The 17,545-nt window shown below is 33.0% G+C and overlaps 2 protein-coding genes across 2 annotated transcripts; one reads left to right on the forward strand and one right to left on the reverse strand.

The window, feature by feature from the left end:
* The first annotated feature begins 2,298 nt into the window (after positions 1 to 2,298).
* Positions 2,299 to 11,398, forward strand: uox (urate oxidase). Its single transcript, XM_055004492.1, has 8 exons — positions 2,299 to 2,440; positions 5,908 to 6,120; positions 7,686 to 7,802; positions 7,870 to 7,948; positions 8,861 to 9,047; positions 9,728 to 9,851; positions 9,941 to 10,024; positions 11,125 to 11,398. The coding sequence occupies exons 1-8, from the start codon at positions 2,420 to 2,422 to the stop codon at positions 11,197 to 11,199; spliced, it is 900 nt and encodes a 299-aa protein (XP_054860467.1). The 5' UTR covers positions 2,299 to 2,419; the 3' UTR covers positions 11,200 to 11,398.
* Positions 11,399 to 12,288: 890 nt separating this feature from the next.
* On the reverse strand, positions 12,289 to 17,374 carry samd13 (sterile alpha motif domain containing 13). The gene is made up of 5 exons (XM_023296080.3): positions 17,170 to 17,374; positions 16,746 to 16,849; positions 14,989 to 15,031; positions 14,764 to 14,875; positions 12,289 to 13,202 (listed from the first exon to the last, which is right to left on the reverse strand). The coding sequence occupies exons 2-5, from the start codon at positions 16,771 to 16,773 to the stop codon at positions 13,059 to 13,061; spliced, it is 327 nt and encodes a 108-aa protein (XP_023151848.1). The 5' UTR covers positions 16,774 to 16,849; positions 17,170 to 17,374; the 3' UTR covers positions 12,289 to 13,058.
* Between the last annotated feature and the right edge of the window lie 171 nt (positions 17,375 to 17,545).

The raw sequence follows: 17,545 nt of genomic DNA on the forward strand, positions 1-17,545 counted from the left end.
CCTAATGTGAAAAAAACACCCTGAATATTAACGAAATAAATGTGCAAAACATCAGAAAAAGTATGGATGCCTCATAATTAATAAATTAAAATGTTTTCTTAATTTACAGTAAAAAAAAACATTAAAAAAATTTTCTATATTTTATAAGTAAATCTATAATTTAAAAAAATAGTGTATCTGGAGTGACAAATATACATTTTCTATTATTTAATGGTAAATCTACATTAAAAATAAACATAAATGTTAAATTACCAATGTTATCATAATTAGTCTATTGTTTTTCTATTTAAAGAATTTTATTTATTTTCATGAAATAATAAATAATAGCTACTGATCTGAAAGTATTTTAAATGTGTTGTTGTTATTATTATTATTATTATTATTATTATTATTATTATTATTATTATTATTATTATTATTATTATTATTATTATTATTATTATTATTATTATTGTTGTTGTTGTTGTTATTATTATTAATGGCAATATTATTATAAATATTATTTATATTCTTTGTCTTTGAAAAATAAAATAAAATCTATTTAAAAAATCATTTTACACTTTAAATAATTGCATAATTGTCTTTTGTTGTTCCATTTAAATTATTTGCTATTTATTTTGTGAAATAATAAATGATAACTATTGGTCTGAAAGTATTTTAAATGTATTATCATTATTATTGTTATTATTATTAATTATAATATTGTTTTTATTATTTGGGTTTTTTAAAAAAAATAGTTATTTTAACATTTTCTTTACATTAAAAATTTTTTTATCCTTGTTATCATAATTAGTCTTTTGTTGTTCCATTTAAATTATTTAATTTATTTTTGTGAAATAATAAATGATAACTATTAGTCTAAAATATTTTTAATGTATTACTAAATAATAATAACAAAAATATTTGGTTTAAAAAATGAAATAAAAGATATTTTACCAATTATTTTAGATTTTTTAAAAAAATATTGTGATCATAATTAGGCTTTTGTTAGTCTGGAAATATTTTTAATGTATTATTATTATTATTTTTAGGCATATAAAGTTGTTGTTAGTAAATTGTATTATTATTATTATGATTATTAGCAATAATAACAATAATATAAATATTATTATGAGAGAGTACATTTATTAAAGGTTTAAAGCTACAACAAGCTGACACTGGAACATAAATCCTTTAACTCAACCTGAAGTGTGGTTTTTTGGTGTTTTTCAGCTGTTCTTTGGTACCTGTTGTTAGTTTCATCTGTTATTTTTAGCTGCTGATCACTGGACTGGAAAACATCTGGTTAAAAATGATCTCCTAGCGTGTAACAGCAAGAAAGCTGTGAAATAAAAGCTTAATTAAATACGGGGCTTATTTTTGAAGATGAGACTTTTAGCTGATTTGTGCCCAACTCACAATATAGAAAATTATAAAACATGTAAAGAGGTTGAACGTGTATTTATCCACGATTCTGATAAATTTCAGGACTTCAGCTGTGTTATTTCTCAAGTTGCGACTCTTTAACCCTCGTGTCGTCCTGCGGGTCAAATCGACCCGTTTTAAGGTTTGAAAATGTGGAAAAAAAATATTTTCACAGGAAACTTCTGATGTCCACATTTGCAACATTTTTGGGAAATTTTTGAACATTTTTTGGTGGAAAAAAAGAAATGCTAAAAAAATGTTTCTTAAGAACATTACCAAAAAAAAAAATTAAATAAAATCCAGTGAATTTCGCTGGATTTTGGTTGATTTCTTGTGAAAGTTCTTAAAGAAAATATTAGAAGTTTTACTGATATATATGTAATCACTTTAGATATTTTTAGGATTTTTTTGGAAGATTTTTACTATTTTTAAAAAATATATATTTTAAAGAATTTTCTTGCCAAATTTGGGGGGATTTTTTTTTTTAGATTAAACTTTTAAGGGAAACTTTTAAGGGATTATTGGAATTTTTTTTCCTAAAGGTTTTGCTTTTTCTGAATTTGGGGAATTTTTCTGCTAACTTTTTGGATTTCTTTTAGACAAGGAAACAATATTTTTTGGTGCCCGTAAATGAAGACAACAGGAGAGTTAAATATGGTTGGCACAAAGAAAACTGCTAAAACCCATGTATTCTGTAACTAAAATTATCTTTGAAACCAGACTTTAAACACAATATATTCAAGACTTCTAAGAGAAATCAGTCAGATTGGAGGTGATCAGACGTGGAGGATTCAGTGATTTGATGCAGAATGACTCGTTAGGAAACTGATGTGATCCTCCATGTGAACACGTAACGGAGCAGGAGTTTGTGTTTGCATGTTTACAGACTAAACTTCACCTGAAATCCTCCCAGCAGAGAGCAAAGGTGGCGCCTCCCTCCCTACAAAACCCTCGTCCGTCTGCAGACGAACCTTTCTCTGGACAGACGGACGGCAGGTGAAGGACGGAGGGCGCCATGGCAACCGCTGCAGATCAGGTAACGCTCTCAAGGTCAGATTAATAAATGTGTTTATAAAATGAAAAACCAGAGCAGGATTAAGTTTGTTGAGGAGAAACTAAACGACTCAGATGTTTGGGGTTCAGTGACCAGCAGGTCGCTCTGCAGAAATGGAAGCATTTAACTACATTTACTACATTTTCTGTCCTTTAATAGTAAGTCTATAATATAAAAAAAAATGTATCTATAGTGACAATTAGGACATTTTCTGTTATTTAATAGTAAATCTACAGTAAATAAAAAAAGATTGCAGATGGTGAATAAATCTATAAATTACAGAAAAAGCATTTTTTTTCTTAAATAACAGTGTGTACATAGTAAGAAACACTAAAAGAGAACATTTTCTATATTTTATTTTATTTTAATAATTTTATTTATAGTGACAAATGGGAAATTTAATTAATTAATGGTAAATCTACAGTAAAAAAAATTGCAAATGATAAATAAATCTATAAAATAAGAGAAAAAGCACTAGCACTTCTTTCCCAGAATTTGTCTAGAAATTCATAAATAGAAATTTTGTGTCCAGAGTAAAAAAAAACAGGTCTATGATATTAAAAAAGATGAATCTATAGTGACAAATAGGACATTTTCTGTTATTTAGTGGTAAAACTACAGTAAAAAAAAAAAAAGCTAGCAAATGGCAAACAAATCTAAAAAATAACAGAAATATAATTAAACATAAACATAATTAATAGATGAAAAATTTCTCTTAATTAAGAATAAAAAATGTTAAATCTAGAGTAAAAAGAAATGCAAATGTTAAATAAATCTGTAAAATAACAATTTTTTAAAAAAAATCCCAGAATTTGTCTCATAATTAATAAATTAATGTTTTTTCTTAAATAACAATATTCCATAGTGAAAACATAAGAAGAAGACATTTTATATATTTTAATAGTAAGTCTATAATATAATAAAATAGTGTATCTATAGGGACACTTCTTTGTTATTTAATGGTAAAACTACAGTTAAAAAAATAAATAACAATGAAGAAATAAATAAATATAAGATGTAAATAAATCTGCAAAATAACAGAAATATAACTAAACATAGACATAATCAATAGATGGAAAATATCTATTAATTAAGAGTTTAAAAATATTTTCAATATTTTAATAGCAAGTTTAAAATATTTAAAAAATAAACTGACTAATAGGACATTTTCTATTACTTAATGGCAAATCTACAGTAAAAAAAAAAAGAAAAGAAAAAAGATTGCAAAAGGTACATAAATGTATAAAATGACAGAAAAAGTATTGGTGCCTCTTTCCCAGAATTTGTCTCATAATTAATAAGTTAAAAATGTTCAGTTAAGTAACAGCATGTCCATAGCAATAAATAAATAAAGACATTTTCTATATTTTAAGAGTAAATCTACAATATAAAAAAGTGTGCATCTATAGTGAAAAATATGACCATTTTCTGTTATTTAATGGTAAACCTAGAGTAAACTTTTTTTTAAAAAAAATCACAGAATTTGTCTCATCATCATTAATAAATTAAATTTTTCTCTGATATAACAGCATGTCCATAGCAATAAATAAATTACAATTTCTATATTTTAACAGTCTATAATACAAAAATAGTGTAGCTACAGTAAAAAACAAAACAAAACTGATAAATAAATTAGCAAAATAAAAAAATATATTTTTCCCAGAATTTGTCTCATTTTTAATAAACTAAACATTTTTCTCCTAAAGAAAAAAAATCAATATTTTAATAGTAAGTCTATAATAAGATTTTTTTGTTATTTAATGGTAAAGGTACAGTTTAAAGAAATGCTTAAATTTAGATTAGATTAGATTTAACTTTATTGTCTCAGTAGTTTAGTATCTGAAAAGAAATGTAAAAGAAGCAGCAAAAGTGCAGCACAAAATATAAAATACCTGGAAGAGCTTTAAGAGCATATATATATATATATATATATATATATATATATATATATATATATATATATATATATATATATATATATACACACACACACATGCAGTACGGGATAGACAGGATTATTATGCAGTTTTAGCTAAATAAACGTGTTACAGTGAATATATTAATAGAAAAAGCTGCAGGTAATTTATAGATAACAATATAAAGACAGATAAATGTAAGCGTTAAAGTAAAACAGGGATAAATGACAGCATGAACGGTGTAAATCTGTGTTGTGTGTCGGGCTGCAACAACGAGAGCAGAGCGAGTTGAACAGAGCGAGGTGGCGGCAGAGCGAAAGTAAATTCAGAGTAATTTCAACGAAACCTGACCGACACGGAGAAAACAGTCAGACCGAAGTCCTCAAAAGTGTTGGAGCATTTCACGCTTCACAAAACAAAAAAAACGCGTAACATGCAAGCTTTACAAAAGCACCACGATGATGATGCAGCACCTGAAACGCAACATGTCAGCGACGAGGATGAAGGAGCTCATCAGCAGGTAAGTCACTACATTATCCTACGTTTGTTCTGTTTTACAGTGAGGAAACGTAACGTCAGTCTCTCTGGTAGCTCTCCTGATGCTAGTGTTTGTTTGTTAGCTCATTAATGACAGTGATAGGGCGTGTGTGTGTGTGTGTGTGTGTGTGCGTGTGCGTGTGAAACTTTTTATTTCACTTTAATCAGCTTAAGCAGGGTTTGAATATGATTTATAAATAAACGTAACTTGCCCACAATGGTGATAATAAAGGTTGAAAAGATTGAGCCTCAAGTTTTAATTTTCTGACAAAGTCTGAGTGAAGACACTGGTCTGTGCTGGAGTGAAGCAGGATGAACTGCATTTAGACCAAACAGGGGTTAAAGTAACTTATTACATCTACTCAATTTATGTGATGAAGTATTTTTATGGTGCTTGTCATATATATGTGTGTGTGTGTGTGTGTGTGTGTGTGCGTGCGTGCGTGCGTGCGTGCGTGCGTGCTTTGTGTTTTGCTCTTTGGACTACTTACTTGCCTTAACCTAATACTACAAATAAAACAAGAGAATTACTGAGTTGTTGTAAATTGTGCTCTAATACAGCAAACAATGACAGGCTTCATGATGAGAAACGCATCATGTCCACCACAGCAAGCAGCTGTCCTGACTGATCATCACTGACATGAGGCCTCTGTCCATGGTTGAAGACAAAGGCTTCACTACAATGATCTTATTTGCTGTGTCAGTCCAAATCTTCTCTTTGTGAATAAAGCGGCGGAAATTAAAAATGTGTTGTTGTTTTTTTAATCCGATTAATCGATTATTAAAATATTCGTTAGTTGCAGCCCTAGTTGTATGACTAACGACAGATATTAGGGATGATTTAGCATTAAAATGTGGAAAATAACCTTCAAACAACCAACTAGAGTGACCAGAGCCACATAAATGAAACTCTACTGCACAAAATAAGAAAAATGCACAGTTAGCTGCCAAATTTACCTTTAAAGAAGGAGATGATGTGTTCTTTTTTACCTGCAGAATGTGGAGTTTGTTAGAACCGGCTACGGGAAGAACTCGGTGAAGGTTCTGTTCATCCGGAGGCAGAGGAACCACCACGAGATCATCGAGCTGAAGGCCGACGTGGAGCTGACGCTGAAGACAAGAAAGGATTACCTGAGCGGAGACAACTCAGACATCATCCCCACCGACACCATCAAGAACACGGTCCATGCCCTGGCCAAGATCAGAGGGGTAGGACATCAAAAATATAAAAAAAAATCTAAGTACACTAATAAATAAACTCATAAATTCATAAATACTGACACCATCAAGAACACGGTCCACGCCCTGGCCAAGATCAGAGGGGTAGGACATCAAAAATATAAAAAAATATCTAAGTACACTAATAAATAAACTCATAAATTCATAAATACTGACACCATCAAGAACACGGTCCACGCCCTGGCCAAGATCAGAGGGGTGAGATACAACAGGACAGACAATTTATCAACTAGTCGAAAAACCTCTATTATTCAATGGAAATCCAGTTAAATAAATTTTAAAAAATACATCAAAAAATTCTAAACAACAAAAATATAAATAAATATTTAAACAAATAAATACATGAACAATAAACAAATAAATGTAAATCTTTAATAAACTAATACTTTTTATTAATTATTAAATTTCTTTAATGATAAATCTACAGTATAAAACCTGCAAAACATACAGTATCTACATATTTTTTAAAAATTATGTATTTATAGTGACTATTTCTCTTATCTAATGGCAAAGCTACAATAAAAATAATTGCACATGATGAATAAATCTGTAAAACAACAGAAAAAGTATTTCCCAGACTTAGGTAGATGGAATATTTCACTTAATATAAATATTTATTTTTATAGTTGTCAATGTTGCAATTAAATAACTAAAAAAAAGTCCTATTTGTAAAATATTATTTATTTATTATATTATTATTTATTATTACTATTTATTTATAGAAAATTGAATTTATTTATTTATTATTGTATTATATAGAAATTGTGTGTATAATTTTATATATATATATATATATATATATATATATATATATATATATATATATATATATATATATATATATATATATATATATTTATTATTATTATTATCAGTGTGTCTCCATACTGTCTGTTCTTTTATTCCACATAAATCCAGTTAAATAATTAAATGAATTCAAATTTCTAACAAATTCATATTTTTTATAATTGTTGTATCAATATTTATTTAATGGTAAATCTACAGTATAAAAACTGCACAAAATAAATAAATTCCATTTTCTATATTTTAGTCTATAATATAAAAAAAGTGTATCTATAGTGACAAACAGGAATTTTTTGTAATTTAATCATAAAGCTAAAGTAAAAAAGGAAAAGAAATGCAAAGGTTAAATAAATCTGTAAAATATCAAAAACGGTATTTCCCAGACTTGTCTCATAATTAATAAATGGAAAATTTCACTTAATATAAAGAAAAAGATAATAAAAATGGACATTTTATATATTTTCATAGTAAATCTATCATTTTAAAAATAGTCTATCTATAGTGACAAATAGGACATTTTCTCTTATTTAATGGTAGATTTTTGCAATCAGAATTAGTCTTTTGTTGTTTGCTAACTATTGTTCTGAAAATATTTTAAATTTGTTGTTAATGTTAAAGAAAATCAAATCATAAAACCATTTTTCCATTCCCATTAGATAATATTATTATTACTGAGATGTTTTTACTGATGAAATCATCACTGACTTTTAATTAATTTTTTATGTGTTCAGGTGAAGACCATTGAGCAGTTTTCTCTGGACATCTGCCATCATTTCCTCACCTCCTTCAGTCACGTGCTGAGAGCTAAAGTCCACATGGAGGAGGCTCCGTGGAGGAGGCTGGAGAAGGTAAAACTCAAACATCACATCCCATCAGAGCTCATCTGTTAAAACCACCGTCATGTTTGTTTCTCAGAACGGAGTGGAACACGCTCACGCCTTCATCTTCAGCCCGGAGGCTTGTCGGTTCTGTGACGTTGAACAGAATCTCCACGGTAAACACAACCACACATACTCACACACAATTTAAATATAGCTCCACAGCATCAGTTACCGTGGAGATCTAGCTCCACATTATCAGTTACCATAGAGATCGTAGCTCCACAGCATCAGTTACCATGGAGATCTAGCTCCACAGCATCAGTTACCGTGGAAATCTAGCTCTGCAGCAACAGTAACCATGGAGATGTAATTCCACAGCATCAGTTACCATGGAAATCTAGCTCTGCAGCAACAGTAACCATGGAGATGTAGTTCCACAGCATCAGTTACCATGGAGATCTAGCTCAACAGCATCAGTTACCATGGAGATCTAGATCCACATCATCAGTTACCATAGAGATCTAGATCCACAGCATCAGTTACCATGGAGATCTAGCTCCACAGCATCAGTTACCATGGAGATCTAGCTCCACAGCAACAGTAACCATGGAGATTTAACTCCACAGCATCCGTTACAATGGAATTTGTTCTGCACCAACAGTAACCATGGCGATTTAACTCTACAGCATCAGTTACCATGGAGATGTAGTTCCACAGCATCAGTTACCATGGAGATCTAGCTCCACAGCATCAGTTACCATGAAGATCTAGCTCCACATCACCAGTTACAATGGAGATCTAGCTCCGCAGCATCAGTTACCGTGGAGATCAATAACTCTGGCTTTAGGCTAAACATACCTGCTAACCCGCTAATCTCGCTCCGTAGTTCAGCCCTCTGGTCATTTAGCTTAAAGGTAAACAGAAGAGGCTCCAGGATTGAACCTTGTGGAACACCTCCGGCAACTTTTACAAATTTTCAAGATAATTAATAGTGTAAATTCCTGTAAGAGGCCCCACTTAAACACCAACTTTTAAAATGTTTAAAATGATTTCTGTGTACTCACCGACTTTGTAAACCCACTCAGGCGTCCCGGTGGTCCACAGTGGGGTTCGGGACATGAAGGTGCTGAAAACCACCCAGTCTGGGTTTGAAGGTTTCCTCCGAGACCGCTTCACCACGCTGCAGGAAACCAAGGACAGGTGTTTCTGCACCTCCGTCTACGCTAGGTGGCGCTACAACAAGATTCAGGATGTTGACTTCGACGCTGCATGGTAAGTAAAAGATAAGATGAGCCTTTAATAATCCCACAGAGGAGAACTTTGCAGTGTTACAGCAACAAGATAGTGCACAGATATTTATGTGAAGTAGAAAAATACCTAAACGTGTTCTCGATATGTATAAGAAATCAAGATATTGCACAGGGTAATTTAAAAGTCTTGTTATTGAAAAGATGCAAAAATGACCCAAAAAGATACAAAATGTCACTAAAAGTTGAAAAAATGCCACAAAAAGATGCAAAAAGACAACAACAAATGCAAAAATGACCCAAAAAATTGTAAAAATGCCACTAAAAGATGCAAAAATGTCACTAAAAGATGCAAAAATTTCACAGAAAGATGCCAAAATGTCAGTAAAAGATGTAAAAATGTCACTAAGAGATGCAAAAATGACACAAGAAGTTGCAAAAATGTCACAAAAAGACATGAAAATGTCACTAAAAGAAGCAAAAATGACACAAAAGACTCAAAAATGTCACAAAAAGAAGCAAAAATGTCACTAAAAGATGAAAAAATGTCACAAAAAGTTGCAAAAATGCCAAAAAAACACACAAAAATGTCACTAAAAGATACAAAAATGACCCAAAAAGATGCAAGAAATGTCAATGAAAAGATGCAAAAATGCCACAAGTGTGAAATGACATTCCTACCTCTCTAATAACCGTCTCTTACAGGAAGTGTGTGAAGGAGACGATCATTGAGAAGTTCGCCGGGCCGTACGATCATGGAGAGTTCTCACCATCTGTCCAGAAGACCCTCTACGAAACCCAGGTTCTGGTTCTGGGTCGACTTCCTGAGGTAGGACCTTCATACCATGACACCAACACACTCACAAACATTCAAATTTAGCAAGATGTTTGAGAAATCTTCTGCGTTTTGTCTTCCAGGTGGATGAAGTGGAGATCGTCATGCCCAACCAGCATTACTTCACCATAGACATGACAAAAATGGGGCTCAAAAACCAAGATGAAGTAAGTTCTGTTGCTAGAAAATCAACTAAATATTTAAAAGGCTTCCCAACTGACCTCCTCAGAATCAGATTTTAGATGTATAATAAGTTTAATAGATTTAATAAAGCCCTAAAAACAAATTTGACCGTCATGCTGTGAATTTTAGGCTTTAGAAGTGCTTTTTAGTTGCATGACTGTTTCTGTTACCAACCTTCGAGCCTACATTTGACACCAGGCTCAACACACGACTCCTTCTGTGTCAAAATCATTTTCAAATATCTGCTTAATTTGACACTCGGTAAACGCAAATTATGAGATTCTGTCTTTTTGAGGAATTAAAACCATCTGCATTCATTTTTTAGAACTAGTTCTGACCAACCACCTATCACACATGCTGATATGAGCCTTGAAAGTTTACCCAGAATGCACTTTTTAAAGTTTTCTCCAGCCACATAACATATTCCCACCTCCATGCTTCACTGTGGTAGTTCTGGTCAGAAGAGACACAAAATAACCACAAATAGGCAGGAAATGGCTACGAAGAGACATGAAATAACCACAAATTAACACAAAACTAGCCATCAAAGTTTACCAAGAATTCACTTTTTAAAGTTCTCTCCAGCCACATATCATCATACACCTCCGTGCTTCACTGTCAGGACTATGCATTTACTGGGGTACTAGTGGTCAAGAACAGACGCAAAACAACCACAAAGAAACACAAAGCCATCCTTGAAAGTTTACCCAGAATGCACTTTTTAAAGTTTCCTCTGGTGAATTATCAGAAAACAGAAACAAATGATTTGGTTGCAGTTTATTTTTCCTCATTCAAAACTTCATGTGTCTAACTCCTTATAAAGTCACGAGGCTCAAAAATAGCAGGAAACATAACTGAACTGACACTTTGATCCACCTCTATGTACTTTGAAGGAATGGAACTCTGAAAATATTCATGGTATGAAGGTAGAACTTTGTATGACTTCATCAAATACACCAAAGTTATTGTATATAAAAAATCAGCTGATTCTGTAGGGGTCTCGTCAGAGGTTCTGATTGATTTTTCATGGAATGACAAATCTTTAAAGTTGTTTCATCATGAAATTATGTTGTTCCCCCCACAGGTCCTTCTTCCCCTGGATAACCCCTCAGGGAACATCACTGGGACTGTCGGCAGGAAACAGCGATCCCGACTGTGATAACACCAAAACATCCAGAAAATACTGCAGCTGCTGTGATTTAAAAATCAACCTGAAATCTGACATCATGTAGACTTCAAACTACAACTAAAGATTTACCGAACACGAATAATGCTGTTTACTGTGTGCTCCGTCAATAAATTCAGGCTAACGCTGTTCTTTGGTGAGAAAAGAGCACCGTTTATTGCAAATCTCTTGATTCTGGTATTCAGACTCCAGTGTTTTGTTGCATATTTACATTGGTCATTGTTCTGAAGTGTGTAACTTCAGGTCAGCTGTTTGTGTGACAACGCTGAAAGCACCACAGGTAGATACAGAATAAGAACATATATACACAGAAATACTTCCATAGCAAGAGCCTCCAGCCTAGATAACAAAGAAGATGCAAAAATGTCACTAAAAGATGCAAAAATGACAAAAAAGATTCAAAAATGCCACAAAATGTTTTCGTTACTGAACTTTTTGCATCTTTTAGTGACATTTTTGCAACTTTTTGGATCATTTTTGCATCTTTAAGTGACTTTTTTGCATCTTTTAGTGACATTTGTGTCTGTTATTTTTGCATCTCTTAGTGACATTTTTGCATCTCTTAGTGACATTTTTGCATCTTTTAGTGTTATTTTTGCATCTTAGTGTCATTTTTGTATCTTAGTGACATTTTTGCATATTTTAGTGACATTTTTGCAACTTTCTGGGTCATTTTTGCATGTTTTACTGATTTTTGCATCTTTTAGTGACATTTTTGCAACTTCTTGGGTCATTTTTGCATGTTTTAGTGATATTTTTGCATGTTTTTGTGGCATTTTTGCTTCTTTTTGTAGCATTTTTACATCTTTTATTGACATTTACGTGCCTTTGTGGCATTTCTGCAACTTTTTGTGTCATTTTTGCATCTTTTAGTGACATTCATGCATCTTTTTGTGGGATTTTTGGCATCTTTTAGTGACATTTTTGCACCTTTTTGTGACATTTGTGCAAATAATGCCAGAAAAAGAAGCAAAAATGTCACTAAAAGATGCCAGAATACAAAAAAGAGGCTACAGGTGCCACACATTTATGGGAATCCGTCAATAAATTCACAGATTAACGTTCTTTGGTGAGAAAAGAGCACCGTTTATTGTAAATCTCTTGATTCTGATATTCAAACTCCAGTGTTTTGTTGCACATTTACATTGGTCATACACACTTCAGAACAGCTGTCTGTGCGACAACGCTGAAAGCACCACAGGTAGGTACAGAATAAGAACATATATACACAGAAATACTTCCATATCAAGAGCCTCCAGCCTAGATACTGAAGGTGTGCAGGACTGAGGAGGCTTTTCGTTTGGGTCCTTTGTGTGTGGAAAACAAACATTCTACATGCTAAGGACGACTCCGATGCGCAGTTTCGAACATAAAAACTGATTTTAGGGCAAAACGGGGGTAAATTTCCGGCACGTATCAAAGTGTTCGGGTACAACACAACTATATATATCATCTTATATACAAATACTTTTAAAATTTTTCATCACAGGTTAATTCACTTTGCACACAAATATCACACCTGCAAAGTATTCTCCCCCACAAAATGTTGTTCTTTTAAATAAAACACACACAATAATAACAATAATAATAATAATAATAATAATAATAATAATAATAATAATAATAATAATAATAACATCTCAAGCAGCAGAACTAAGAATGGCTGAAAGGGTAAACAGCTGACTCCGTGTGCAACCCGTCCTTATAAAAACAAACAGCATTTCAAATCCTGCTAAAGGTGCCGCGGCGGGCGGAGGAGTCTTCGTGAAGCCGACCCGGGCTCTTCCTGATGCCGTGATTGTCGCTGAGGTGGCTGCCGGGGCGAGCTGCCGCTACGAAGCGTTGCTCTTCAGGTGCTGGGTCTGCAGCGGCTTCACGTGGTACTCGTAGATCTTCAGCGCCGGGCCGAGCTTTATCGACAGCCCCGTCAGGACGTCGTTACGCGTCATCAGGAGCAGTGATTTGCCGTCGATCTCCTGTCAAGGTGGAAGGACAGAAAAAAATAAGAATTAGTCAGAATCAGCAACAAGACAAAACACAACAAAAATGAGACACAAAATGACAGAAATGAGTCGGGCTGGACCGGAATATCTGAACATTCGGGCCCGACGGTAGTATCCCCCCTACCCCCGAATATTCGGATATTCGTCATTAATAGGGCCCAAATGTCCGGAGCCCAGAAACTGCTATTCGGGCCAGCCCCAGAAATGAGACAAAAAAACAATAAAAGTGAGAAACTAAATGACAAAAATGAGACAAACAATTTGAAATAAAAAAGACAAAAAATTTGACAAAGACAAAAATAAGAAAATTTTACACAAATGAGACAAAAAAATGACAGTGATGGAAAACAAGACAAATGACATGAAACAAACCAAAAAAGAGACAAAAAATGGACAAAAACAAGACAAAAAATTACACAAATGAGACAAAAAATGATAAAAACAAGAAACAAACGACAACAACGTGAGACAAACAACAAAAACCAGACAAAATGACAAAAACGAGACAAAAAATTACACAAATGACATGAACGACAAAAAAATGACAAAATACAATCACCTCTATGGTCTTCAAGGACCTGGAATGTTCTAAGTGAGCCTAAACTTAAGACTGGAAGCAAGAAAGGAGAACGTCCCCTGGAAAAAGTTCTAGAGTAGACCTACCAACAACTATAAAGTTCTAGAGTATATGTACCAACAAGTGTAAAGTTCTAGAGTAGACCTACCAACAACTATAAAGTTCTAGAGTATATGTTCCAACAAGTGTAAAGTTCTAGAGTATACCTACCAACAACTATTAAGTTCTAGAGTATACGTACCAACAACTATAAAGTTCTAGAGTAGACCTACCGACAACTATGAAGTTCTAGAGTATACCTACCAACAACTATAAAGTTCTAGAGTATACCTACCAACAACTATGAAGTTCTAGAGTATATGTACCAACAAGTGTAAAGTTCTAGAGTATACCTACCAACAACTATGAAGTTCTAGAGTATACCTACCAACAACTATGAAGTTCTAGAGTATACGTACCAACAACTATAAAGTTCTAGAGTAGACCTACCGACAACTATGAAGTTCTAGAGTATACCTACCAACAACTATAAAGTTCTAGAGTATACCTACCAACAACTATGAAGTTCTAGAGTATATGTACCAACAAGTGTAAAGTTCTAGAGTATACCTACCAACAACTATAAAGTTCTAGAGTATACCTACCAACAACTATGAAGTTCTAGAGTATATGTACCAACAAGTGTAAAGTTCTAGAGTATACCTACCGACAACTATGAAGTTCTAGAGTATACCTACCAACAACTATTAAGTTCTAGAGTATACGTACCAACTACTATAAAGTTCTAGAGTATACCTACCAACAACTATAAAGTTCTAGAGTATACCTACCAACAACTGTTAGGACCACTGACTAATATCTTGAACATACCTCTATGGACTTCAAGGACCTCAAAATGTTCATAGTACGAAGGTAGAATTTTACATGACATGTTTTAAGCAGGAACAACAAACCGACCTGATCCTGGAAAGCCGTCGCTTGTTCCTCGAACCCCGTTGCTTTGAAGTAATTGACGACGTCTGCGACCCCCCAGTTGGAAGGGTCCGGCAGCTGACCGTTCTCCACTGGACTGAGAGGAAAAAAATCAATAAAACCCTCTTAATGTGATGGAACACTGAACTGTAACGGCAGAAATGATCAAATCCTTCAGTAAACAACATGTAGACTAATTAAAGAACGTACCTTTTGGTGTCAACAGAGCCATTTGCCTTGTCTTCCATGCCGGCTGTCGAGAAATAAAACAAAAAATCACTTAAACAACTGGGTTTTCAATAAAATCTGTGTGTCCTTTATACAACCTGTTGATTTATTTAATCTAATATTTCGTTTTTTTTACCTCTGCCTGTAAAGCTCTTTGAACTGTGTATGGTAATTTATTTATTATTTATTTATTTAGCCTATTTTTGTGTTGTGTTGTTTTTGTTGTTTATCCACTTTTTTGTCACTTTGTAACTTTTTCTCTCTTTTTGTTTTCTTCGTGTTGTCTCATTTTTGTAACATTTTGTCTTGTTAGCTGTTCTGTCATTTGTCAATTTTTTTGCCGCTTTGTTATGTTTTGTCTGAATTTTTGTCTCTTTTTTGTTTTTTTCGTGTCGTTTCTCATTTTTTGTCATTTTGTTTCTCACGTTTGCCATTTTTTTGTCTTGTTTTTGCTGTTTTTTTGTCTTTTCTTGTCATTTGTCTTATGTTTTTGTCGTTTTGTATTTCCTTTTTGTCTCGCTTGTGTTTTGTCCCATTTGTTGTTTTTTGTCTCGCTTGTATCGTTTTTAGGCATTTTTTGCCACTTTGTAACTTTTTCGTCTCTTTTTTGTTCTTTTTCGTGTCGTTTGTCTCATGTTTTTGTCGTTTTGTTTCTTGCTTTAGTCATTTTTTTCCTTTTTGTCTTATTTTTGTCATCGTGTGTTTTGCTTTATTCATTGCTTTGTGTTGTTTTTGCCGTTTTGTGTCTTTTGTCTCACTTGTCCATTTTTTGTGGCTTTTAATTTTTTTGTCGAATTTCTTGTCGTTTTTGTTTTGTTTTGTGTCCACTGTCTCATTTTTTGTCATTTTGTTACTTGCTTTTGTCATTTTGTGTCTCATTTTTGTAATATTTTGTCTTGTTTTTGGTCTTTTTTTGTCTGATTGTTTGTCTCATGTTTTTGTTGTTTTGTTTCTTGTTTTTGTCGTTTTGTGTTTCCTTTTTGTCTGTTTATCTATTTTTTTGTTTTGTTCCTTTTTTTTGTATCATTTGTGTAATTTTTTTGTCTCCTAACTTTTTTTTGTCTTTTTGTCATTTTGTCCATTTTTTGTCGCTTTGTAACATTTTTGTCTATTTTGTCTCGTTTCTGTATTATTTAATGTAGTTTGTCTCATTTTTGTCATTTTCTCATTTTTGTCATTTTGTGTCTCGTTGTAATATTTTGTCTTTTTTTGTTGCTTCATGTCTGACTTTTGTCGCTTTGATCATAAAGTAAAACTGTGATTTGGAAGTTGCAATGTGGAGATGATAAACTGAGGCTGAATGTTGTTGAAATTGAACTGGTTTTTCTTAAGAAATTTCAGGTTGTTCATGATGTTCTGTAAAAATATAATTCCTTAAATGGGAACATTTTCAGAATGTACTGTTTTAGACTAAAACAAAGAAAAGTTGTGGTTATTTATAGGTTATTATGCTGTGATTTTACTGGTCACTGGAGATGAAACTGGACTGAACGTGGCCCCTGGACTAACATGAGTTTGACAGCCCTGCTATATTATTATTATTATTATTATTATTATTATTATTATTATTATTATTATTATTATTATCATTATTATTATTATTATTGGTCAGGTTCTGGCTCCCAAAGGACTCCAGTAGCGGCAACAAAAGTCAGAGCTTTCCCACAGAAATCCTGCTCTAATTTGAGTGTTAATATTTAAAGGTTTATCACAGGTTTAGGTAAAAATTAGACTCTCACAGTCTGTAACGTTGCAGTAATTTTTCATCAGATGTCTTCTCAGTGTGTTGGCAGTTCAAAATCCATCCCTGTTGATCCTTTGTGCTGCTCACTGCATGTCTCTGCTGCAGAATTACACAGAACGCACAATTATTAGAGCAACAAAACCAACATTTACGATCAGAACGGAATCGGAGTGACAAAATGACGACCCAAAACTCACGTTGTTAGCCAAAAATAAAAACAGAATAATGTTACGAACACGAGCCTGCTCTGAAACGTTTGTTATTAAAGTAAAAATAGAGAATTAACGAGGCAGAAAATGGAAATAACGTCGTGCTGAACGAGGAGAGACATTTAATCGCTGCCTCTTCGTATCTTATATTGACGCTAAGCTAGCATGGGGGAGTTAGCTCGGCGTGCTAATACCAAATTTAACAGGTACCTTATTTTTAGAAGATTCCCTCTTGACAACAGTCGCCCGTCCGACCTGTTAACGGAGTTTGAAGGGTAAAAACTTTCCTAATCACTGGGGTATTTTACCAATTAATAAGCGGCGGCGTTAGTTTGATAAAATCAGGATTTAATCAAGTAAAGCCAACTAGCTTCTGGTCATCAGCTCCGCTTCCTTCGCCCACATGACAGCGGGGCATCATGGGAAACGTAGTCTTTTACCGCGTCGCCACCGACACTTGTAGTTCTATCGTTTTTTATTTTTTAAATCATAAAAAAAAGTGTCGTTTTGTTTCTTGCTTTGTGTCTCATTTTTGTAATATTTTGTCTCGTTATTTTCTTCCGTTTTGTTTCTCGTTTTCTCGTTT

This window comes from Amphiprion ocellaris, chromosome 2 (assembly GCF_022539595.1).
Source record: "Amphiprion ocellaris isolate individual 3 ecotype Okinawa chromosome 2, ASM2253959v1, whole genome shotgun sequence".
Lineage (NCBI taxonomy): Eukaryota > Metazoa > Chordata > Actinopteri > Pomacentridae > Amphiprion > Amphiprion ocellaris.